General features: G+C 29.5%; 1 protein-coding gene across 2 annotated transcripts; it reads left to right on the forward strand.

Annotated features, from left to right (window-relative positions):
• Positions 1 to 24: 24 nt before the first annotated feature.
• LOC129919107 (inositol-trisphosphate 3-kinase A) lies at positions 25 to 18,295 on the forward strand. Of its 2 annotated transcripts, XM_055999954.1 has the most exons (6): positions 3,294 to 3,544; positions 9,895 to 11,227; positions 16,563 to 16,812; positions 16,868 to 17,136; positions 17,200 to 17,310; positions 17,374 to 18,295. In XM_055999954.1, exons 2-6 carry the CDS (start codon positions 10,508 to 10,510, stop codon positions 17,677 to 17,679), a joined length of 1,656 nt encoding a protein of 551 aa, XP_055855929.1. In that variant the 5' UTR covers positions 3,294 to 3,544; positions 9,895 to 10,507; the 3' UTR covers positions 17,680 to 18,295. The 2 variants fall into 2 exon arrangements, with proteins under 2 accessions (XP_055855930.1, XP_055855929.1); XM_055999955.1 differs by lacking the exons at positions 3,294 to 3,544; positions 9,895 to 11,227 and adding an exon at positions 25 to 330.
• The last annotated feature ends 9,073 nt before the right edge of the window (positions 18,296 to 27,368 follow it).

Consider the following 27,368-nt stretch of genomic DNA (forward strand, 5'->3'; position numbering starts at 1 on the left):
TATTCATTTTACGGACTATACTCAATGAAGAGACCTGTTATTACTCTCAGACAGCACCAACAACAACAACTTCTATATAAAATGGCTTTGTTTCCTTCATCATCACGTCCCCGAACACTTATGGAACAATTGTTGGCTCGCAAAATTGACGCTGTTGCACAAACTGGACCCGGTGGTAGCCGATTGTGCCGCACTGATTCGCTCGACTCAACAAGTAGCATAGGTTCATTGGGTTCGATGGTACTTGGTGATGACGTGTGTCGCTGTGACGATTGTTTGCTGGGAATTGTTGATTTATATGTCATAAGTGCGGAGGCTTCAAGAAAGAAGGTAGGTGGTGAATGTGTGAATGATTTTTGTTTAATGTATATGACAGTTACTTTACGGTCTTGTTATGGAATTATTAATGAATGGTTTTACCATAAAAAAAAAATAAACGTCATCAATGTAGAGTTGTGAAATTAATGGATTATTCACTATCTGTACAAATATTTTGTGGAATTCTCAAAGCGCAATACTATTGATAAATCTCACACAAACTATATAACGAAGTTCTCTGAATGGGGCAGAGACGAAAATGTCTTTTCAACTTTTTTGTTTTGTATGGGTCCTGGAAATTACACTAGATAATTTGTTTGCTCAAAAATAGAAAAAGCACAAAAAATATAATTAAAAAAAAAACCAAACATGTTTGAAATTGTGCTTTGGAAAAAAAGTCGTGGTCTTTTGTTTTTTTTTTTTTTTTATATTTAAATATGAAATTTTGAATTTTTTTAGATATTATTTTTATTTTTTTACATTTAACATGCACATATGTAGTTTCTTTTTTAATTTGTATCACTTAAGGAGCCATATGTTTGTGTACCTATAACAAAATATGGTACAAACTTCAAAATATTCTTACTATTTTTTCCAATAGGCAGTTAAATACGAGTAAAAGCTGCGTCAATTTTCGGCATTTTGTTTAATGATTTTTACCACAATATTTCATTTTTTTGATTGGGTTCCGAGATCTTCGACTATACAATTTTAACAATCATTAAAAGATGAATAAAAGACAACGATTTTCACTCTCAGTCATTGATTAAATTGAAATGAAATTTGATGGTCACTGGGGCGTATGCGTAATATTTGACTTATGACTCAATTCTAAAGAGTTTTAGACGCGAATTGAATATTAAAAGTGGTGGCTGCTAATGGGAACGTTATTTTAAGAAATTGTGTAAGGGACATGGTCTTAAGAAAGGGATTTACCCGCCTACGAAAAGTGCCTACCTTCGCAGTATCGCATTTGTAACAAAAAAAAAAAACTATCGACAGTGCAGTTTGCAAGAGTTTAATTCAGCGCCAAATTTTTTTTTTCTAATAACATAAATATAAAAAAAGTAAAAACATCAAAAAAAATATTTTTCAGTCGTTGAAACTAAACTCCGCGAGAAAAGGTAGTAAGTCGGAGACCTTTCTATAAAGGTAACTTGCATACACTATTCTGCGACCAAAGATAGAAAAATGCTGTCAAAATTAATGAAAAAACTGGGCATAATTGTTTGGATAGTGGCACTTATTTTGGCATTATTGGATTATTTATATTTACAAAGATTACAGATTTTCTGATTCATAATAGAATTTCGGTTGAATAGCATTTGAAAAACAGAAAAAATATAAACAAGTGCCCAAAACAGTTTTCAGAGGCAAAAAATTGAAAAAAAAAAGAAACTGGTTCTTGTTCTGATTTCTTAAATTTTGTGTGACCAAAGTTCATTACAATCATAATTCTGATAATTTAAAATACAAACTTTAAATGTGTTAGGCTCAATTTATTCACAAAAGGGAAATTTTAAAATTTTTTATGCTATTTGACAGATTTTTCCTGGCGATTTTAAATATAATTGAGAGTGAATAAATAGGGCCTTAGAGTTATAAATTAAAATGCATACAACTTTTTGGTAACGAAACAATTTTTAGAATTATTATGAGTTCACCGAATTATGAAAATAGAATTTTGGCACTCGCAGAATTCCGCAACCCAAACCTAAAAAAAAAATAGTAGCAGAATATAAATATTGAAAAAATTTATACTCAATGATTAATGTACAGGGAAAACTAGATTGGATTCCAACAAATGGCTGGATGTTGCAGTAAGGAAGGAAAAAAAAATTAGGTCGAAAACTCAGATTTTTATGATTTATAACAAAAGGATACGTTCAATAAAAAAAAAAAAAAAACAAATACAAAAGTTGTAGACTATTAAAAGATCTACAACTTTTATTTTGGTCATTTTTTTACATAACATCAAAAATATTTACAAAAAAAGTCAATTAAAATTGTAGTTTTTTGTGATATCAAGTAAGATTGAATTTTATTTTGAAAAAAAAAATATTAACTATTCGATTTTTTACGGTCTTATTTTAATCAAACATGTTTGAAAAATTTTGTTTATTTCTAAAACTTGTGGTTATTTATAAAACACACACATGCATACATATTACAGAAAAAAACAAAAACACCTCTATTATCAATTTTAATAGCGAAAAAAGGCCTATTTTGGCTTTCATCAAAAATCGAATACTAATAATAATTATTTTAAAATTAAAATAGAAGTTTAATTTAAACAAAAAAAAGTTTATTTCCTTAAAACTTTCTTATAATTGAAAAGTTGGTTTTTAGCATTTTTCTTAATGTTTTAAGGATTTAAAAAAAAATATATCAAAATAAAAGTCTTTTAGATTTTTTTAATTTAATTATATATTATTTGATAATAATAGATTTTATTTAACATTTTTTTTAACAGTCTTATACTTTTGCCAGGGATCATAAAAAAGTTTTCGCACCACACCCCCTTTTCCCTTCCCTCAAAATGCTTCCAGTCATCTGTTGCGGCCCAGGCGGTTTTTATCCCCACACAGTTATACATATTTTAATAAATTTCACTCAATTTCTACAAATAATTTTTATTAAAGAAACGTTTTAACGTTATAAAGCAACAAAAAAATCGGTAAACTGATGCAACATTGATTTCTGGTCTGACTTTCAACAAAATTCAACTAAAAAATTAGGCTGCAAACAACTACAATACCAAAAAGTATCATTAGCACTCCTTTTTTTCCATCAGTAACGCCCTACTATAATATCACTAAGCCAACCCTGCCTATAACTCGCGATTTAATATTTTTTTTTTTTTTCAGTTGATGACGTTATTGTATAAAGTTTCTTTTGCGGTTGCTTTCGCCACGCAAAAAATAAAATACTGGAACTATAATAATTCTCTATATCTTGATTTCGGCTCGTTGTCGTCTCTACTCAAAGACTCTCTAGTCAATGTTATGAAGTGATCGCGGTCGGCCGTTGATTGTGTTCCGTTCCCGCGGAAGTCTAATATTTCGACACTTTATTTTTTGTTTCAACAACAAATAACAAACCAAACCAAACCTCCACCCGTCGTTGTTGTCGTCGTAGTATAGCGCAAAGTTCGTGTTTTATTTAATTAATTTTTAAAATAAACCTCCAGACCGCACCGTTCGTTGTTCAGAGCACGTTAAAAAATGTAAGAATCTGGTTTATTATTTTTTTTTTCATTTTTTTTAAATTTATTTTGTATGTAGTACAAACAGTTGTATTATTTTTTATTTGTTTTTAATAATAATTTTCTGATCATGCTGTATAAACGGTATCTATAAAAAAAAGTAGAATGAATGAATAACTTAATTTTAATGATATAATAAATCAGTCAACATCAATGACGTAGTAATTGCCATCATATGCTTATCAGTTACAAAATTTTTTGTTTAATGTTTCTCATCTTTTCTAGCCGATCAAAAGTAGTGACGTTCGTATTTATGTTTATAGGTTGCTAACTAGACTTTATAGAAAAATACCCCAAGACTCGTCAGCAGCAGCGCTTATCAAACTTATGGGAATAAATTAACTTTGCAAACTTGAATGAGACGCACATTGGTTGAATTAAAACTTAAATTCTGTATTCCATTTTTTCTAAACGAGTATTTGTGTTGTACTAAAAAAGTTATGATGTTTGACATTTCGCAAGTTATAAACGTTTTTTCTGCTGCTCTTTTGACTTTTTTTCTTTTTTTTTTTTTATAAATATACATTTTGTATTTTTTGTAGGCTTGAGCTTTCTCGGCGCATTGCGTTGTTTGTTCAACAACACATTGAATCGTGTGTGTTTTTTTTTCAAAGCTGCCAACTGGTGAATATTTGCCAAATAAATACGGCAAACGCACTTTTTTTTCTTCAAGTTGAAATTTTTGTTTACTACCTATACCGAAAATGCTTCACTATAAAGTTGTGGGTGTTGACGTCGGAAGTTTGAAATTTAAATGTATTGTAGACTAATAATAATAATTATCAAATAACGCCTTATTTGTGATACCTACAACATACTTGTATATAAAAAAAGCAGTGAGCCTGAACGAACATGAGACAGGGCTGTAGTTAGAAATATTTTTTAAGGAGGGGCTTGAGAGCCGCTTTCGATTTTTTTTTGAAAAATTAAGACGTAGTCTAGTTTGGATAGAAACCACTTAGGTTACAAATTATCTCTAAATTGTTAGTGCTTCATAGTAACGTTTGTTTATCTTGTGGTTTTCTAAATGACACAATATCATTTTGCCGGCTTGATTTATAAGCTTGTTCAAACTTTTTTGTTGTACGGTTTCAATTGATACAAAGCTTTAAAAAATGACCTTGAGTAGAAATTTGAGTCTTGAGATTAAATGGAAGTCACCGCTAATTACAGGAGCTGTCCTGTTGAATTTGACACATTTTTTCAATTTTTTTTTAGGTATTAAATTGCAAATTCCAAGTTGAGAAAAGTTTAATATTTTTATTTGCTAACAACAAATTATTTTCGATGGAAAAAGATATTAAGGAATTTCATGCAATTTGCCCTAAAAAGAAAACGTGTCAATTTTTTCGTCTTGATCTTTCTTCAAATTTCTTTTTAAATTTGACTAAACTAATTCTTCTGTCTTTCAAACCAAGTTCATGTCTCAGTCTGAGATAGCTGACGCGAATTTTTGAACAGAGCCTGGTACCCGACTACGGTAAATTCAATGTGTATTCATTTTTTCCATCATAACTTCTAAACTAATAATAGACAATTGACATATGAGGTATCGCTGGAAGCGCTTTGGTTTTACGGATGTTCCAAATTATAAAACATCACTTCAAATTGAATACGGCACCTTAAAGGAGCTAAATTCATAAACAGCGGCTTTGAAATTTTTTCACGAAACACGAAAATACTATAAGAAATAATTTTAAAAACTATAACCTAAAGGCATACTTATGTATATCATGTTAACGAGGTACGACTACGAATGTCATAGCTTATAACCAAAAGACAAGCAAGGCAATTCTAATGATACCTCATTTTTCAAATTACGATAAGTATTTCAGAAGTTATGATGGAACAGATGAACATATTACATTTATACTGGTCAAACACGTTACCCTTTTTTCGGATCTCGGGGCTAGTTTAAATGCTATATATAATATACTTGACTATGCGTTGCGTGGTGCGTCATAATGAAAGAAATCTACATTTTGTTTTTAAATTCGAAAAGATTTTGAGAGTTTGTTCAAAAATGAGTAGATATTCGATATTCAAGAGAATGGTTTTGTAGAACTTTTTTTTATTCTTAAGCCTGTAGTAAAATGCTATTGAAGTCTTCTTAAAGCAAAATATCTTGGTCGATTCTTACCTCTTATTAAAATTCCATGAAATTACTTTGAATTCTAATATTTAAGGAGGGGAATTTGCACCCAAATGTTTTGATGACTAGCCTCAAAGGTATTTTTCTATTTTCTATAGGTAATTTTTTTTAATACATTTTTCGATCCCATTTCAAAAATTAGAATTTCAAAACTAATTTTAATATTAATGGTAGATTAATAACTTTTATTAATTAAAACAAAAAAAAAAACGTCAAGCTAGTTTGAATCTTTTTTTCATTTTTAATACCCATTTAATTTATTTTATTAATGGTTTATCAATTTTCTTTTTAAATGAGATAGATAAAGTGAACTTCGTATGATGAGTCTGTATAAAATATTCGTCGTCTATGATACTGGAAATAGATTGACGTCACAAGCTAGACCAAAACTGCTTCTATTTTGAATAAAAAGAATGTTTTTGTTGCTAAATTATCATATTTAAATATTTAAAAAAACGCAGATCCCTTAAACCAATACAGCTGTTATGGGTTGTTTAGTAGGTTTTTACTATAATTTTTTTCTTAAAGAGCGTATAGGCTTAAACACGGATAGACGTCAGCAGGAAACAAAAAAAAAAAAAAAAAAACGCCGAAGAAAATTTTTTCAAATTGTTGGTTTGGGTTTTTTTATTTGAATTTTTATGAATTTATTGAAACAATTGTTAGAATTTCATCATGGTCCACACACGACTATAGATCAATTCGTTCGATAAAGAACTGTAGAGAGAGGTAGATAGAGTGCAAATTATGTTTTCTGAAAAAATTATCACTTAGAATTTTTTTATTTTTTGGATACAACTTTTAAGATTCAATACATACTATTTTTCTGAGAAACTAATGCGGCGCTTCAATTTTATTTTGCTTCAATGATCCAAAAAACAAACAACAAAAATTTGTCGTTTGCCTTAAAATCGTATTCTTACAACAAATTACCTTATTGATATTTTGTCTTCTTTTCACTTGAAATTTTGCGACTAAATCTGATGAAATTTGGAAATTTACAGTCGCTACCCAAGTTATAATTTTATTGTATCCTAAGAGACTTCCGACAACTTGAGAAATGTGTGATAGGAATTTTGCTTTGAAAAACAGGTGCTTTACCTTTTCATTAAGTTTAAAAGTTCTTAGATAGAATTTGAAACAAGGATGTCTTTTTGAAAATTAAAGTTTTTAACATCGGAGAATCTTTTATATGTTTAAAATATGGATTTTAGAATGTCGTATTTGCCAGATCCTTGAAAGCTATAGAATAAATGCCTTTCAACAAAAGTATTAATTTAAAAAACTTTATGGATCCTTTGTTCCTATTTCAAATGAAATTACAAATCGAATCCCGTCAGTCTATTACTTAGTGAAATGTGAATAACTTTTTGTGTTTAGATAAAAACTGCAGAGTACAACATTTTTTCAATACAAAAACTTATCAAACAATTTCCAAGTATTAAAATTTTAGTTAATTTTAACATTTTTGTATAAAAAAAGTTGTAGAATGGACCCTAATACAGATAGCTATTTTAAATTGATAAGACTAAGGCTTCAAATGCAAGTATTCACTATGAAAAACAGGATATAAATATGAATGAGGAAACAGAAGCAGAAAATAAGATCTTAAAAACAGAATGGCATTCCTTATAGAGCGAGTATTACAGTGCCATTGTTTTAGGATAGAAATAAAAGGAGCTTTTTTTAACGAAGAATAAACAGAGTAAAGATAACTATCCAAGAAAAAAATGTTAGTGTAGGACCTGTCCAGATGTGATATAGTTACGCTGACCATCCGTCCAGTTTAGCCGGGACTGTCCCGTATTTCTATAGCTTGTCCCGGGTTTTTATTATAGATACCCGGAACGTATAAATGTCCCATATATTGTAATTTGTACCTTGATTGTCCAGTATTTCCACATTCTCTGATTTTTGTATTCAAAATTTTAAATAGAACTTTGTACGGAAAACAAAAAACAAGTGGTTGGAAAACAATTTTTTTCTAATTTTTTGAAGTAAAATGATTAGTTTCTAAAAATTTGTCAATTATTGCTTAGTTCCAGCTTGAGGTTGAAAAGCTACACCACAAAAAGTTTTTTTTTTCGAATAATGAACAACATAAATGAAAGAGGAACGAACCCAGTTAATTTCAAAACTTTTAAGGACTTGCTAAAAGTTTAACTAAATATTACACAATTTCAAAATCATTTAAAATAAAATTAAAATGTTAAAAACCAACTATCACAATTTTGATTAAAAAATTTGGAGGTTAAATTTTGTGTTTATTGAGAAATAAGTTGATACTGAAAATAGGGTTTTTACTTTTAAAATGGGAACTTTTATATGTTCAACCTTATTGAAAAAGAAAAAAAATGTCATATAACAAAGTTCTTAATATCTTTGTAGTTTGCTCAGATTAAGAAATGTTGAAAATGATAAACAAAAGTCTTGTGAAAAAAATTATTAAAATGATTGAACGAAAATGTGGAAACTCTATTTAAATGAAAAAATAAGAAAAATCTTTTTTTGGCCAAAAAAGTATGATTTTTTATACAATCAAAGACTTAAATATATACACTTCACTTTAGCTTTTAAATACTCTGCAGCCCTACTGTCTATCCAAAAAAAAAAAAAAACTCAGGACAACAGGAGCGTTTTTCGCGTAAAACCGATCATAGATACACTAAAAAAAAAAAAGTTTAAATAAGTAGTAAAAAAATGGATATTAGCTACTATTCGAATAATCAATTGAAGTATTATCGCACGAGACTTGATACTTAAAACATGCCTCAAAAATGAATGACAGAGAAACATTAACTAATTTGCAACCGATTTTGCAAAGTTTTGAAAATTTTTTGCAATCGCAAGTGCTTTTTCGTTATTTTTGTAGTAGATCTCCTAGAGGAAGATATCTCTAATTCAAATAATTTAAAATTCAAATTACACCGGCACACAAAATAAAAAAATGTCATGTAAAAGGAACCAGACCTATCTTTCTATATGTTTTCGGGCACGCTGAATCCGAATTTCAAGTCCGTTTGACCCTGTCACCCTCCAGTTTTGAGTAAAATGCAAAAAACTAAAAAAAGGAAGTTTTTTGCCTTTTTTGGGGTCTTTTTTTTAAATTTTACTCAAAACTGGAGGGTGACCGGGCCAAACTGACTTGAAATTCGGATTCAGCGTGCCCAAAAACATATAGAAAGATAGGTCTGGTTCCTGGTACATGACACTTTTTTTATTTTGTGTGCCGGTGTTATTAAAAACCAAAAGATTTATTTTTAAGAATAGATGAATACAGGCAATGAACGAAAGAATAGTCAAAGTTTGGATTTTTGACAAAATGGCGCCATCCCCAAGTAAAAAATCATTTTTTACCAAGAAAATTTTCACTTTAAAGTGGCTGAAAAAATCGAATTATTGTCAGAATAATATTCCTTCGTTCATTACCTGGCAAAAGTATCTAGGAAGATTGTGTAAAAATTTCAACTCGATCGATAAAGAAATTTAGGAGAAATTCTCATCACCAAATTCGAGAAAAACGGGTTTAAAAATTCTGGGAACCATGTAAACTAACTTATAACGTCTTCATAATCGTATTATCAATGAGAAATTTCGAACAATATTCTTAAATATATGTTCATTAAAAACATCTAAAAAATAAGATTTTTTTCAAAATTACACAACTTCATTTTGAAACTAGTTTCCCACCAATTTTCAGTATAAAATAACTTTTCAGTAAAATAGGTTCTGAAAATAAAAAAACACAATAAATATGAAATCTGAACTCTATTCAGAATCCCTCTCATATAATTAGTGAAAGTAACAATTAAATTGAATATGAAATAATTAGGTAAACCACATAAGTATAATCAGATAAGATAAATGAGATTTTGTAACAGTAATTAAATAAAAACGCTTATCTTGTTTTTGATACTTTGGGAATGACGCCTTTAAAGTCTCTATAGGTTAATTTTACAAGATAAACGTTTCTACTTATGTAATTTAGTCAATAAAAATGAATCATTTTCAAAAAAGATACGCATATTTATTACATTAAGTACATCTTGAGATACAAGTTGTATACCTAGTTCATTCGTTTACAGCATGATCAGGATTATAAGTATAATTTATCAATTTAACTATGATCATCATCAACTCTGTGTGTGTTCTTTTACAGTACATATGAAAAATCGACACTCTAAAATAGTTTGTACCATAATCGTCGTCGGCGTACAATTTATCTAAAATAATAAAAAAAAAAAAAAACTTCTAAACTCAAAAAGGAACACACATCCACTCTATTCACAATCATCAAGGCCAAGGCGTGAAAATAAATAATAATAAAGAAAAAAAAAAGAATAACAAACTACAAATAGAGACATGGAATTGCCAACGGAACGCGAATTGAATTAAATAATAATTGAGCAAAGTACTTTATAGCAGAAAAACGATCGTGACTATAGCGTTTCTGACCACCCACCCACAACACACTTGATAGGTCAAATCTCTCAACGACTCGACGCTTTCGCTAGCTGCTGGCTTCTCAATCGAATTCTACGTCCACGTCGTCGGAGTTCTTTCTTTAATGAATCTCAAATTAAAAAATTTTATTGCATGAAAACAATAATTATTTTTATTATCAGAGAAGAATAAATCTGCGAGAGTTCTTCTTCCCTTTTTTGCGCTATAGCTTTAAAATCTACATGCAAAGTATTTTTTTTTTTTCAAATCATGTGAACAGATGTTTGTCGAGGTTGTTGACGAGGTACTTACGATTTCAATAAAGAATAATGTCTACGTGTGCATATCCTCAAGTGAAAATTTACGAAGATTTTGATAAAATGAGTGCAAAAGAGGTCTACTACAATGCAGCTGGAAAAAAGGTTACAGTCAAATTGTTGCATTTTCCCGATATTGCACCGGAAGATGTTCACAAGGTGAAATTTTCAGATGACGAAGATGATGATGATGATGAAGAGGAGAATTCTGATGAAGAGAAAGATATCATTTCCAGTCTTTCACTGAGAGAAGATGGAGAAGAAGATGGCGCCACTGCAACTGCTGCTGTTGAAGAGAATTATGCCGATGTTGATGATGAAGATCAATTGGCAACACCGACAGATGTAACGTACAAAAAGATCTTGAGAAAAAAATCCAAAGATAATCTATTACACCAGAGAAAATGTAGTAAAGCATTTGCAGAAGCTCATGGAATATCGATAACACCTCCAACAGGATTGACAATTTATGGAACTGGAGGTTTGGAATTAGCTGGTGGCGGTGGGGAAAGGAGTATACCATTTGGAAGAAGATCGCCTATAAGTTCAAGGCGATCTTCATCACCTTCAAATGGAGCTTTGTGTTCGGGATATGTTCAGTACTCGAAAATGTTGTTGGAAGTTCCGATGCCAAGGGATTATGGGTATGCATCGAGTGATGACTTGAGTTCAGAGTGGGATTCGGATGTTCCGACTTCGTCGTCAGAACAAGCGAAGGAACAAGAAACAAAGGTACGTTTAGAAATAGTTTATAAATACAACATGTTTTGTTGTAGTCAATAGTTCTACCTCGAATTTATATAGGGGACATTTTGGTATTTTTATAAAACAAATATAAAATGTTTTATTATAAGTTGAATTTTGCTTACCTTTTTCATATTCGAAGCTTGAAAATATATATCTGAAAAGGAAAATAAAAAACAAAATTAATTAGTAAAGCTTTTACAAAAATAACTTCATTGTTTAGCAGCTATAAACTTTTAATGTTTTGAGATTATTTAAAACTAGGCTATCAATATGAACCTTGAGACTTAATAAAATTGTTCGTCAATAAAAGCGTTTTGTTTTTGTTTAAATTTTTCATTACAACTTTAAGTTCAACAGATAGAGTAATAAATAACGATAATTAACTTGAAATTAAACAATAATGACATTAAATTTTTAAACAAATAAGTAAAACAATTCAGTTGTTACCTTATTTTTTGGGGATTGTCATTTACTGGCCTACAAATCCTCAATTGTGTCAAAGGTGATTCATTGTAAAATATAGATTACAATATTGTTGTCTGAGTTTATAGCAGAATAAGGTTGTACAAAAGTAAATTAACAAATCCTCTTTGCAAGCTTTAATGCATTATAATTAGGGTGGGTCAAAAAAATTGAAATTTTTTTTTTTTTATTTGGTACTCCGAAAAATCGATTGCTAGACACCTCTAGAATATACACACCAAATATGAGCTCTTTATATCAATGGGAAGGTCCTCCGCTTTGCAATTTTCCATTTTTACATCAAGCTTCTACAAAAAAAAAAAATAATTTTTTTATTAATTGAGTTTTTACCAAATTTCTTTTCATATTCTTGTAGGAAATTGAACGCTCTACAAAAAAGGCCTTAAACACTTTTTTCGTTTATCTAACCGTTGAATAGATATTTGAGGTCCAAAAATCGAGAAAATCTTTAAAAATTCGTTTTTTGTTCTTAATTTTTTAACAAATTGAAAAATTATAATAATCAAACGCGCAAGACATATTCTTGTTGGAAATTGATTGCTCCACAAAAATGGTCTTATTAACTTTTTTCATTAATCTAACCATTCTAAAGATATTCGAGGTCAAAGTTAAAATAAATTATAAAAACATTTTGAATTTTTAAAAATGTTCCAGTTCACTGAAAATTCATTATTTTCAATTTAGCAAGATATATTCTTGTAGGGGCTTAAACGTTCTACAAAAAAGTCTTTGGCCTCAAATTGGTTGTTTTAACCGTTTAGAAGATATTCGTATCCAAATCGCAATGCATACGGGTCATAAGAAAACTATTGAAATCAGTGAGCATTGGTTTGGATACGAATATCTTCTAAACGGTTAAAGCAATCAATTTGATTCCAAGAATTTTTTGTAGAACGTTTAAGCCCCTACAAGAATATATCTTTATTTAATTTAAAAATAATGAAGTTTCAGTGAATTGGAAATTTTTTAAAAATATAAAATGTTTTTATATTTTTTTTTTTAACTTTGACCTCGAATATCTTTAGAATGGTTAGATTAATGAAAAAAGTTAATAAGACCTTTTTTGTGAAGCAATCAATTTCCAACAAGAATATGTCATGCGCGTTTGATTATTATAATTTTTCAATTTGTTACAAAATTAAGAACAAAAAACGAATTTTTAAAGATTTTCTCGATTTTTGGACCTCAAATATCTATTCAACGGTTAGATAAACGAAAAAAGTGTTCAAGGCCTTTTTTGTAGAGCGTTCAATTTCCTACAAGAATATGAAAAGAAATTTGGTAAAAACTCAATTAAAAATTATTTTTTTTTTGTAGAAGCTTGATGTAAAAATGGAAAATTGCAAAGCGGAGGACCTTCCCATTGATATAAAGAGCTCATATTTGGTGTGTATATTCTAGAGGTGTCTAGCAATCGATTTTTCGGAGTACCAAATCAAAAAAAAGAATTTCGATTTTTTTGACCAACCCTAATTATCATGTGCCTCTTTTATTTTCTGGTAAAATTTCGAAACTTTGTTCGTACTATAGCAAAGAAAAACTTTGGAATAACTTTTTTGTCCCATTTGGTTTTTTTAATTCAAAAGATACAATAATATTATTTTTTAGAAAATTTGTTTTTCTATACTGAAACGAATTTTTTTTTGTTGATAATTTTCAAATACAAATCTGTCAATAAGAGATATTAGTCTGAATGAAGGTGTTAAAATATTACCATAAAAACATTTTGACAGCTGATATTGATATAATGGATTATTCCAGTCATGTTGATGGAAATTCCAAAGAGAACTACATCAAACGATCAAACATTAACAACAACAAAAAAAAGATACATTTGTTGTGTGTATAATATCGTATTGATAAAAATTGCGAAATGATTTTATTGGAAAAATATAATTGCGGTCGAAATTTTTGAATGGGATTTAATTTTCGAGGCGTATTAAAATTAATTTTTATGTAAACAAAATCTTTTTTACAAGCAACAAAATTATTATGATGAAAAATTTCAAAATCAGTGAATGTTTAAAATTGCATGTTGACCTATTGTTAACAAAAATTTGACTTTTGAGTTTTAGATGTCAAATGTTTTGATCAATAAGTGGGAAATTTCCAACTTTGACCATTAACTAGGGAAAGTGGGGGCAAGACCGCCCTATCAACTTCTGTTGATAATAAAACCGTTTCTATCTTAAAATTTGGAATCTTTTTGCAATAATCACAAATGTATGCTATATTTTCCGCGGTTCCCAACTTTTATTACAAAAAAAGAAAAAGTTAAGACTTTTAAATATTTCATTTAAAAAAGTACAAATTTCTTTTCACACAAAACATGACGATTTTATGAAAAATCACAAAATTTGCTATAACTTTTCAGGATTTCAACCAAACTTGCTCATACTTACAGACATAATCCATCTTACCAGAAGCCATTTATTTTATATTAAAATTCCTGCCAATTTAATATTTTTTCATACAACATAGTACAAAAACCGTCTTGCCCCCATAGGCGGTCTTGCCCCCACTTCCCCTATATACTATTTTCGTTGTAAAAATAGTTTTGAAGTTTCTAAATAATATGGCCTTAATACGGGTATAAATATGTAGGTACATACATATGTCTAGTGTAGATTTTTTTTAGGGTTTCGTAAACAAATTCCTGTCCTAACATTACACTGTGCAAGTTTTTTCAAAAAAATTTTTGAGACAAGTGCTCTGTTGACTGTTCCCTCCTAATTCGGACCTGAGAAATCGATTGGCATCATTAGTTTTTCGATTTATCGGTACGACTTCGAACAAAGTTTTTTTCGGAAGTTTTTTCAATAATTTTAAGCATTTTGCCCGGTTTAAAGTAATTTTTCTTGTTTATATTGCTATTTATTCTACTCAAACGTTATTTACTACCAGCATTAAACAAATAAACAATTTTATGCAATTTATTTAACAATTTAGCAAGTTTTTGTTGAAAAAATTCAAAAAATTAGGATTTTTTTGCATTGTTATCGTTTTATTATGTTTTAGTGGAGTACCTAACAAAAGCAAATTACAGATCCAATTTTGATAATTTCTGTTTTTAAACGTCGGCAATGAAAAATTCTTTTAAATCTATGTGTTAAAAATTGCCGGTGTTGCCGTTTTTTCTTTTTTAACTAAAAATAATTTTTTTTCAAAACTTTATTTTTAATTGCATATATAAAATGATGTATAAGTAAAAGGATTATTTAGATTATTCACAGAAAAAAATTATATGGGACTGAAGGATAAGATTAAATCGTTTAGGCGGTAGAAGCAATTTTCTCACAAATCGGCTTCAAATGTAAAAAAAAAATGTATTAAAACACAACGGCAACACATTCGTTACTAAGATATACATTTCACAAAGCCAGTAGTTTATGTTGGTAGTAAATAACGTTTGAGCAGAAAAAATAGCAATACAAGAAAAATGACTTAAAACCGGACAAAATGTTTAAAATTATTGAAAAAACTTCCGAAAAAAATTTTGTTCGAAGTCGTACCGATAATTCGAAAAACTAATGATGCCAATCGATTTCTCAGGTCCGAAATAGGGGGAAATAGTCAACAGCGCACTTGTCAAAGATTTCGACTTGTACAGTGTTATTATGCACAATACATAGAATTGCAAAAAATGGATTTCTATATTTGTTTCAGTTTTGAGTTTTAGAAAAAGTATTAAATGTTCAAAGTTTTATATAATAACGAATTTAAAAAACCATGGTTTTTCAGAACAAAAACAAAAGTTGGAAACTGAGTTTTATTTAAACTTAGGTCTGTTAATAAATTTGTAGCAAAATGACGTAGGTACGAAATTAAAAATGTTTTGATAAATTAAAACTAGCGTAGGTACCTGTCATACACCAATTTTAGAAAAGTAAAATTTTCCCAAAACCAGCTCCAACAATTTTGTAAAAAATTCAAGTTTCAAGTTCTTGGACAAGGCCTATCTTTCAATTCTGTTCTGTTTATTTTTGTATTCAAAATAATTTGTAAATGTTAATCAAAAATTAAATTTTGAAAAAATGAATTTTTGGATTTTTGAAAAAAAAAACTACCTAGTTATTTTTTTCAAAAAATCAAATTTTCGAAAACGGGAGATTGAACTTTTTTTAAAAGTTGGCATAGTGTTCATACACTTCTAAAAATTACTTATGTAATTAATTTAAAGTACTATTTTCTTACAAAATTATTTAAAAACAAAAATAAGTTCAACAAAAAAAAACATAAGGTACTAACAATTTTGAATTTTTTGTTCCCAAAGTGCATTTCAATAAAAGAAATCAAATTGCATACATTTGGAGCTCAAATCATTAAAAAGGTAAAAGCACCTTTAAGACGCGAAGTCGAGTGTGATTTTCATCCAGCGTATAAAACAAAGACGAAAAATAGTTTTCTATTGGTTTCAAGCTGAAGGTCTCAATTTTTTTTTTCTAGTACAAACAACCCAAATCTCTTTAAAGTAAATACCCAAACTCATTTTTGAAAGGTAGTTAATTTGAAAAAAATCTCTATTGTTTTATACGGTGATGAAAATGACACTCGATTTCTTGTTGATAAGGTTTAACAGATTTTACGAACGGATGACGATTTTTGAAGAGCAATATCTTTCTTTAAAACCTTAAATCAACAAGGATTGAAAAAGGCAATTATTTAACATTTTTGCATTTTTGAAAATTCTACTTTTTCCTACAGAATCAGCTACTGGGTTGTTTTTATTGAGTTGTCATAAAATTTTCATACAACACGATTAAATGTAAAATCTTTAATATTATTAATCTGTACACTTTTCTGTCAAATATTTAAAAATTACCATTTTTCTTTTCAGCCCTCAGGATGGCGAAAAATCCGCAACATAGTTCAATGGACACCATTCTTTCAAACTTACAAGAAAAAACGATATCCCTGGGTTCAATTAGCTGGTCATCAAGGAAATTTCAAAGCTGGCTCCGAACCGGGAACAGTTCTAAAGAAGCTATGTCCAAAAGAAGAAGATTGCTTTCAGGTGTTGATGCGTGATGTACTTCGTCCCTATGTACCAGAGTACAGAGGAAAAGTAACAAGTGAAGATGGAGAACGTAAGTTTAACAACTATTTTTTCATTCAAAACTATATTGATTTTATATTTCACAGTTTATCTCCAATTACAAGATCTGCTTAGTGATTTCTATCAACCATGTGTAATGGATTGTAAAATTGGTGTACGAACGTACTTAGAAGAAGAATTATCCAAGGCTAAAGAAAAACCAAAACTTCGCAAAGATATGTACGAAAAAATGATACAAATCGACCCAGATGCACCAAATGAAGAAGAACACAAAGCTAAAGGTGTTACAAAACCTAGGTATATGGTTTGGCGTGAGACGATTTCAAGCACTGCTATATTAGGTTTTAGAGTTGAGGTAAACAAAAAACTATAGAATTTTTAGAGAAAAAAAGTTCCAAATTTACCTTTTTCTATTAAGGGTATCAAAAAAAGTGACGGAACAAGTTCAAAAGACTTTAAAACTACAAAGTCCCGAGAACAAATCAAAAAGGCATTTGAGGAATTTATCGAAGGATATACTCATGTTTTGGTAAGTTCAAAACCTTCAAAAAGCCATTAAAGTTTGTATTCAAAATGTTTACTTTCATTACAGCCCCGTTACTTACAACGTCTTCGTGCAATTCGAGCAACTCTTGAATGTTCCGATTTCTTCCATACCCATGAAATAATCGGAAGTTCATTGCTATTCGTTCACGACCGTTCCCATGCAAGTGTCTGGCTTATTGATTTCGCCAAAACTGTCAATTTACCACCAAACCATGTCATTGATCATAATACAACTTGGAAAGTTGGCAACCATGAAGATGGCTATCTCATCGGAATAAATAATCTCATTGATCTTTTCTCAGATATTGAAGCCAATGTAATGATACCCAACGATGATGTAATTAATCCTTAAGAGAAATTCTAAAAACAAAACACACTTTCTATAAAAAAAAAGTGCTGCTGTATAAAAAAAAAAAACCTAAAAATCCTTCAATTCAAGATTCAAAAAAGAAAAGTGAGGAAATTATACACGTGTATAAAAAAAAAAAAAAAAACAAAAAACATTTGAATATGTCATCCAACTTTTTGCTGCAATCAGAAATTTTGTTGTTATCAATATTATTCAATTCAATATTCAAGACTGATGATAGTTATTTATTTAAAAACAAACAAAAAAAATATGTAAAAAGAAAAAAAAATTATCAATCGCAGATTCTTCTTTTAAAAAGTTATGTCTTTAGCAATTAACAATCATAATTAACTTTAATAATTTATATATAAATATCTATCAAAACAACAATGCGTATAGTTATTGTTTTGTCAAATTATACCTACGCGAGCTTATCTTTGGCATCACGTTCGATATTAAAATATATTCTGTTTAGAGTGAGAAAGATTAGGTATTAGATTAAAAAAATAATAATAATAATAATAAACATTATATACATTTTAATCATCATGATTTACTACTAACATTATGGCAAAAGAATAAATCAAAGACGTAATAAAGTCGGAGAAAATCTTAAGAATTCAATTCAAGTTAATTTGAAATTGGAGACATGTAGCATAATGACGCTTTTGGTAAGCTGAATAATGATGATGATGAATTACTGAAATAATATCATTTTACAGCCGATCGAATACGTTTTGTGATTAATGGGGTAAGATCTTATCAAAACAAAAAAGTCGAAATGAGCTTAAGGTGAAAGCTATAGCTAATTGAAATGCGTAAGTCTTTCCAAAGAAAAGGAGCAAGTTAAGTGTTAAAAGTCTGTCTGTCCACAAAATGTTCTCAAATTCTGGTAGTTATGGTACCATTTCTTTTAATTTAAGAATGGGTCACTATGGTGTATGCGTAACATTATTGTTCATACAAAAAATCTATCGTTTTTTGGCAGATAACATCGTGCATATTATTCAAAAAGCCGGATACCCTTTTTTAATGAGAAATGGAACGCTAAAAAGACATGGAATTAAAGAGAACGTGATAAAAAAGCTAAAAATTATCAGAAATGTGAGCAAACTCATACTCTTGAACACAAAGTAAATTTAAAGTTCAGTGGGGTAAGTTCTAAGCCGTCGCACACTGGGGATTTTGCGGAAAAAAGTCCAAAATTTAAAGTTCCTCGGAGAATATTTCAATAGTATTTCTAAGTTCTAGAATAAAATTTGAATCAAAATCAGAAAGAATTACTAAAATCGGACTTGTAGTTTACTTTTTAGAGCTTTGTAAAGGGACAAGTTGTTGAAAGTATATAAAAAACGAAGTGAAAATACCCTCAAATTAAAGCTGTGTAATTTTTTTTAGCTTGCGCCGACTCATAAACTTTTATTTTTCCGTAAAGAAGCCATCGTTTGTCTATTGTAAATAGAAGAAATTATTAATTTTAAAGATGTTAATTATTTTATATAATTATTTAAAGAGAAAAAAATGGCTTGATTTTTTCATATTTTTGTATATATTATTTTAGCTACACTTGACTACAGTTAGAGACTATTAAAAAATTTTTCTTTATGAAATTCCCTTTCGATGAAGGCCAAATTTGGGTGCCACCAGGTGCCACTGCGTTTTTTATTGGCAATTGAAAACTTCATTTGGTCGCAAAAATCATTTTCTTAAAAATTACTTAAAATAACAAAAAAATATTAAAAATCAATGGTAACACTTACAGTTATAAATGATACTTTTTTAAAAGCCAAAATATTAGGCTTAATTTGAGCTTTTAAATTAAGTTCTTTAAGTGAATTGTTTTTGAAATAATCGATTTCAAAGTCAAAATTTTGAAAACAAAATTTAAAAAATCCAATATTATTTTTGACAAGGCTGAGGATTTGAATTCAATTTGAATGATGAAGAACACTGCCTTAATTAATTCCTTACCAAACACTGAAAACCATATGTTTCTATGCCTTCTAGTTTTCGAGAAAATTGAAAAGTAAAAAATCTCCTTTTTGTCAGATTTTTGTTTTTTTTTTGGCTGCAAGCTTGAAATTCTTATCCGAAAAGACAAATAGAGAAAATAAAATTAATTCTTAACACATTTTTTTACAAATCTACTACAGTAAAATTACATTTGATTTTTTGAACTTGGCTCAGAAAAATTAATTTTCGTTATACACTGCCGCTCATCTGAATAGGTTCACATTTTAGTTCATTTTACATTTGGCCTGTCTTGGTATTTAATGCAATGGCACATCTTTTTTATGTATGTAACGAGAGAACATCTTTATGCGCTTAGTTTAGGAGAAAAAAAATTGTCTTGGGGCCTACCGTTCTTCTCACACGGGAGCTAGACCAAATCTAGTCATAAAATCAAGCATATTTTTTGGCTCATCTGAATAGGTTCAAAAGCAAAAATGTTAATAAATGATGAGTTGCATGGGTCTGTTGGACTCAAAATTGTGTCTGTCAATAAATCTGATTGTGTATAACCTGTAAGGATGAAAACGGGTCGTGAAAAATCTTTAGGCGCGGAAAAAATGTGGAAAATAAAAGAAGAATTTGAATTAGACTGAAACTAACGATGCATTGGGACAAAAACAAACACAAGTTAAAATTTAGTAAGCAGTTATTTGCGCAATATCCAAGGGTATAGAAACAACAATAAAAGTCGATGTAACTCAGTCACAACATGGGCCGATAGATGTGCAATGATCAGAATAGCATGACTTCGAGCTAAAAATTAAGCTGAAAACCGGTATAAAATGCAGTTTAACGACGGCAAAACGGGTTGTCAGAAGTGGTAAACATTTGAGGAGAACAAAACCTCGCAAAAATTGTCACTTTTCAAACCACGAACAGAAACTCACCTCCAATAAAAAAAAAATTGTCGTGAAAGTCGAATTTGCTATTTCCTCATACAAAACTTTTTATCTGCAATTTCAAACAGAGTTTTTTTACTTGCTCAATAGGGCAAGTATTGGTTTCGTGTAAAAAAAAAAAATTCGAGGTTTTAATCAAAACTAACATTACGATGATGGAGAAGTCCGAAAAAGTGGTTTTCGTCATGACGTCCGTCGGTCTGTGCGTCGGTGCGTCGGTGCGTCGGTGCGTCGGTGCGTCGTCAAAAAAAGCTGTACATGAAGCTGCAGCCTAAACGGGTTGAGGGATTTTCTTGAAATTTGGTACAGATGATTTTTTTGTAATTTCCAAGGTTGGTTTTTTTTTGTTTTTTAATATCTCGCTTTAAACGTATACCTCCCATACAAAGTTTTGGAGTTATTGCAACTTTCTCGAAAACGGCTCTAACGATTTTGATTAAATTTAACATACGTAATGCTGTTTGCAGTTCTAACATAACTGCGTTTTTAGTTTTTCTCAAAAAATGCGGATAGTGAAAATATGACATTAACTCTTTTTTAAATCGCGGATGTCGGCTCTTCCCGTACATCTTAATGGAGTTATTGCAATTTTCTCGTAAATGACTCTAACGATTTCGATTAAATTTTACACAAGTAATGTTATACGTAAATCTAACGTAACTGCATTTTTAGTTTTTCTCAAAAAATACGGATAATGGAAATATGACTTTACATTTTTTTTAATCTTTGATGTCGGCTCTTCCCGTACACCGTTAATGAGTTATTACAATTTTCTAGACTAAATTTGACATACATAATGCTTTAAGTGATTTTAATATATGTAGCTAATTGCGTTTTTTGTTTTTGTCAAAAAAAAACGAGTAACAAAAATATGGCGTAAAAAAAACTAAAAAAAAAAATAATTTCGTATTTTTGCATTTCTTATGAAATTCCTTAAAAAAATCAAATTTTAACTAATTCAAAATATTTTTTTTTTAAATCTTTGACATAAAAGCTACTTTTATCATAAGAGCAAGTACGTGCGGCCCCAGTCGTGCATTTTATTTACTATTGGAGGTGAGTTTCTGTTCGTGGTTTGTAAAGTGATAATTTTTGCGAGGTTTTGTTCTCCTCAAATGTTTACCACTTCTGACAACCCGTTTTGCCGTCGTTAAACTGCATTTTATACCGGTTTTCAGCTTAATTTTTAGCTCGAAGTCATGCTATTCTGATCATTGCACATCTATCGGCCCATGTTGTGACTGAGTTACATCGACTTTTATTGTTGTTTCTATACCCTTGGATATTGCGCAAATAACTGCTTACTAAATTTTAACTTGTGTTTGTTTTTGTCCCAATGCATCGTTGGTTTCAGTCTAATTCAAATTCTTCTTTTATTTTCCACATTTTTTCCGCGCCTAAAGATTTTTCACGACCCGTTTTCATCCTTACAGGTTATACACAATCAGATTTATTGACAGACACAATTTTGAGTCCAACAGACCCATGCAACTCATCATTTATTAACATTTTTGCTTTTGAACCTATTCAGATGAGCCAAAAAATATGCTTGATTTTATGACTAGATTTGGTCTAGCTCCCGTGTGAGAAGAACGGTAGGCCCCAAGACAATTTTTTTTCTCCTAAACTAAGCGCATAAAGATGTTCTCTCGTTACATACATAAAAAAGATGTGCCATTGCATTAAATACCAAGACAGGCCAAATGTAAAATGAACTAAAATGTGAACCTATTCAGATGAGCGGCAGTGTATGTAACTGAAATGTATGTACATAATATATTGAAAAACTATTCAAATTAAAAACGAGTGAAAAGGGATTATGCGTCTTATTATTATACATTTTATTAATAATGGGAATTTTAAGCATTTCATGCGAAGATCTAAGCAGAAATCTAATGGAATGTCTCAAGATTTAAATTGAAATTATTATTGAAAAATACAGATCATCTGACCCCTTCTTTTATTAAGAAGAATCAGAGTCATTTAATTGAGGAAAAAATGGCTCTCTTAAAAGAATAAACTTTTGAAAAATTTGTATAAAAAATGAAAAAAGTGTTTTTTTTTTTTTAATAATTTTTAACTATAATTTGGGTTTTTTATTTTGCGTGGACGTGGACCTCGACAACAGTTCTTACTATTCCATTTAATGTATTTAAAATCGGTGAGGTGGTTCCAATATTACAAAAAAATTAAAAAAAAAAAATGCTATAAGTACAAGTCAATTGAGAATCGGAATTCTTTATTACTCATCCCTGAAAATTTCATCCAAATCTATTCAGTGGTTCAGTTTTTATTTAATTTTTTCCGCACTCCCATACAAATTTCCCCAGTGTGCGTCGTCGCAGTAGAAGTTCTTAAAGTATTTTGCTGAAGTTGTGGAGACAATTTTTGAAAGATTTTATTTGGAAGAAGTGTAGGGACTTAGCATGGAAAAAAGAGTCAATCGTGATGAAAGCATGAAATTTGCATAGTTGGTAGTGCCCTTCCATCCGGAAGTATAGATTCAAGATTTTTCTGTGTTGCATATCGTCGGTGAAACAGAAAACGGAAACTCATACAAATGCTTTCAAAACTATGAGGTTTTTATACTCTACTATTAGTGGAGTAACTAAAGCTCAAAAATTGGCAATATTAGGGAACCCCGCCGAACAGCTTAGATTTTGATGATCTTTTTTTTCAAACGTCGGTAATTAAAAATACTTTAAAGTCTATAGATTAAAAATTGCCGGTGTTGCCGTTTTGATTTTTTAAATTTAATTGAAGATTTTTGTGAACAAAAACAAATTTTTTTCAAAAATTTTTCTTAAATTTCATAAATTAATTGATGCCAAAAGATTGTCTAGGAAATTCAAGGAAAGAAAATATATGGGAGTGAGGGACAATCTTCCATAGTTCAAGCGATAGATGCAATTTTCTTATTAATTGACTTAAAACACAAACAAAAATATTTGAACACAACGGCAACACCTACAATATTCAAATATACATTTTTTAAAAGCTAGAAGCTTAGTCATATATGTAAAATTAAAATTAAGTTAATTGAATGAACGGCTTTTGAAAGAATGGTAATTGAACTCAGATTTTTGAAAAAAAAAAAATTATTGAACAAATTTTAACATGTCGTTTTTTAAACTTGGTCGTAATATAAAATGCATTTATTTTCAAATTTTTTTGGCCGCATTTATTATGATTTTAAATTATAAAAGGAAATGTCAATATGTATTACGGTTTATGAAAAAAATTAAAAAGTATTTCATTTTCGAAGAACGTTTTTTAATAAAAGTTTTGAAAAAAAATGTAACTTATTTTTTTTTAAAGTTCAACATCTAAACATAACCCTTACTGTTGAAAGTTAAATAGCAAAAATTTAAAGTTCCTATTTACCACAGTCTGAGAAAATTAATTATTTCAATGCAAAAATTTAGTTTTAATAAAAAAAAAACCATTGAAATTGAAGTAATTTTTCATTTTTTTTTCAAAAGTGTGATATATTTTACCTTTTTTGCTTCGAAATTCAACTGATAATATTTATGGCCAAACATTTTTTTTAAATAAATTCATATTGTATTAGAAAAAGTTTGGAAAAAGACATTTTAAATTTTTCTAATAACATTTTTTTTTTTAATTCTGAGTTTGAAGACCATTTTTTCAAAAAGTCTTGATTAAATTTAGTGGATTTAAATTTAAGAGATAAGAATGAGCTTCTGGCTTTTTAAAAATGTATTTTAAAAAATTGTAGGTGTTGCCGTTGTTTTCAAAATATTTTTTTTGTGTTTGAGGTCAGAATGTTAGAAAATTGCATTTATCGCTTAAACGATGGAAGATTGTCCCTTTTACTGCCTTTTATATATTTTCCTTAAATTACCTAGAGAATCTTTCGCTATCATTTGTTTTATGAAATTTAAGCAAAAAAAATGGTTTTGTTAAAAAAAAATTAATTTTAATTTTAAAAAACAATACGGCAATACCGGCAATTTTTAATCTATAGACTTTAAAGTATTTTTAATTACCTACGTTTGAAAAAAAAATCGTCAAAATCAGGCCGGGTTCCCTAATAATTTGCTTTAGTTACTCTACTATATACGATTTGCTAAAATGGAGTTACACACTTTCCTGGTTTCACCGAAGATATATATATTTTGTTGTATTTCAGATTAAACAAAATGAAACGGTTTTGCTCAAATGATTCATGATTCATGACAGACAAACATACATAACAGCTGATTATAGGTAAGAAGTTATTCTAAGCTCGCTATTGCATCAAAGAATCTGTAGTGACAAAAAAAAATAAATAATAATCTGATGTTCTGCCTCTGTTGGTCGAATTTGTGTTTATCAATAGCATCAATCTTTTCTTTTCAAATCAAATTTTGGTCTCTTATTAAATAATTCGGCAAAGGTAAATATTAACTGTACACATTTAAAATTTATTTTTATTAAAGATGACAAATATGTTCCAATTCTTTTAATAAATAAGTTGATAATGATGACCCGTGTAGAAAGACGCTAAGTGGATATGTGTTCAATAATCCGTGCCTACTACGGAGAAGACTACCAACACACACGCATGACATGCCAACCAACAACACCAACCAACGATCGTGTGTGTTTCCTTTTTCTTCCCTCCCTCTCTTCTCCTCAGTCTTAGCAAGATCTTTCAATAAAGAGGACGTTCAGTCCAATTAATAACAAAACAATGTGTTGTGTTTTATTTATTATTATCAAAATATTATACAGTCCACTAAAGCTACTAATAGATTATTGTTCACGGTCCTTCGTAGCCCAATATTGAGCTATGCACCTAAGTACCTACATTTATTAATAAAATAAAAAAAAAAAAACATTTCGAATTGAAAAATAAACAATAACCACCATTGGTGGTGGTTACGTGTTTGTCCGAGTGCAAGTGCGTAGTACGAAGAATAGAAAAACAAAAACAAACAAAATTCTCGTGAATAAAAAAAAAAAAAAAAAAAAAAAAAAAAAAAAAAAAACATCTGTTCACGTTTTGCGTGTGAAGGAGACAAATTTGGTGACAACTCAGCTGGGCACACAGGAAAATGCTTGAAATGGAGTTGATGAACGCGGGTATACAGAAGAACAAAAAAAGGATAATCAATAAGCTGCTCTATCTGTAGCACATGATTCAACAGGAATGGATCTATAGATAATGGCATTTTAATGCAATTCAAATACATTCCTATGAAAAAAAAAATGTAAGTAATTATGTCATGATCTTACAAATCAAACAAATACCTACAAATATTAAAATAACAATATACCCAGCTCGTTATACCTATATGTACAGTACAATGTACATCATACATACATAACAACATATATAATATATTTTACTATAATTTCTCATATACCTACATTGCTAATTTATTTATTTAATTTTGTTACAACATCATAACAAAACAAACACAAAGATTTACCTTAAATACAAAAGGTATCATTATTTTTCAACATACATGAGATCGTTTCCTATCAATATATTTTATAATAAACAAAATACAAATCAATCACCATACCTATATTATGTAGGTACAATCGTATTCCTCTTCATTTTTATACTACAAATACTTTCATTAATAATAGGTATCTCTACATACCTATTCAAAATATCTGTTAGTTTCAAATTACCAACCAACCTACCTACTTATTTATAAAAGAGGAATCGCAACCAATGTCCTCGGATAAAATTAATAAACACTTACAAGGTTTAAACAAATAAAAAACAACCAAAACGTTTATAAAGAGTAACACAAAAATTATAAAGGAGCAATGGAAATTATTTTCATACTAGTGAGCTCCCGAAAATGGCGGTAGGTAGCAAATGCATTCATAGGCCATGCTTCAAGAAGGTTTATGTCTATCAATCATTTTACTTTTCAATAGACACATCCACGTATACCTACTTACTGACAGGATCATTTCAAATCAAGCCAATAATGTACAAATACCTTCATTATGTACCCACACATTTACATAACATTGCATTCACGTAATGTAAATCATATTTTCTTTCATATATCCGCATGCGTGCATGACATTGAAAATTTTGATAGGACCATTTAACCAATTTCTGCGTTTAAATAATTAACAATTCTATTTCATACATTCATTTCATTCTCCCAATTAGATTTCCAATAAGAAAAAACTTAAGATCAGTATAAATTCGATATCCAATATCCAATATACATAGATACATAAAAATATAATTCAACCTCAAAACCTCCAACACAAGAGACATCGGTCTATGGTGTCGCGGTCGCGTATACATGCATCAACCACCGAAATATATAATTCTATGTAGGTAGATGGTAGTATATTTTGCACTATGTACATAGGTACGCAAACGATCTATTTCCTTGAACATCTATCCCATCTTTTTCTATTTATTTTGTATGCCACCAACTTGGTGGTGCAGCTCTTGGAAAACAAAACCCCGTTAGGTCATCTTCATAGCCTTTTTTTTATGTGTGTAGCAAGAATATTGTTTTCGTCAGTCATTTAGAGATACATTATTTGTGTCGCGTGAACACATTACCCTTTTTGTTGTTGTTCGTTCAGATGGAGAATTGTTTTTATGCCGCAGGTAGCTTCGTGATCCACCCATCCAGCACAGGCGAGGCGCACAGGATCGTTAGGATTACTTTTTGAAGTCTAGATAATGTTGTTTTCTATTAGGTATACCTATAATCTCGCGCCGTTTTAGTGTCGGTTATTTGTAAGTATTGCGTTTTTTCTTTCTTTTGGGTGGCTATGCTTCCATGT

Source organism: Episyrphus balteatus, chromosome 4 (genome assembly GCF_945859705.1).
Source record: "Episyrphus balteatus chromosome 4, idEpiBalt1.1, whole genome shotgun sequence".
NCBI classification, from domain to species: domain Eukaryota; kingdom Metazoa; phylum Arthropoda; class Insecta; order Diptera; family Syrphidae; genus Episyrphus; species Episyrphus balteatus.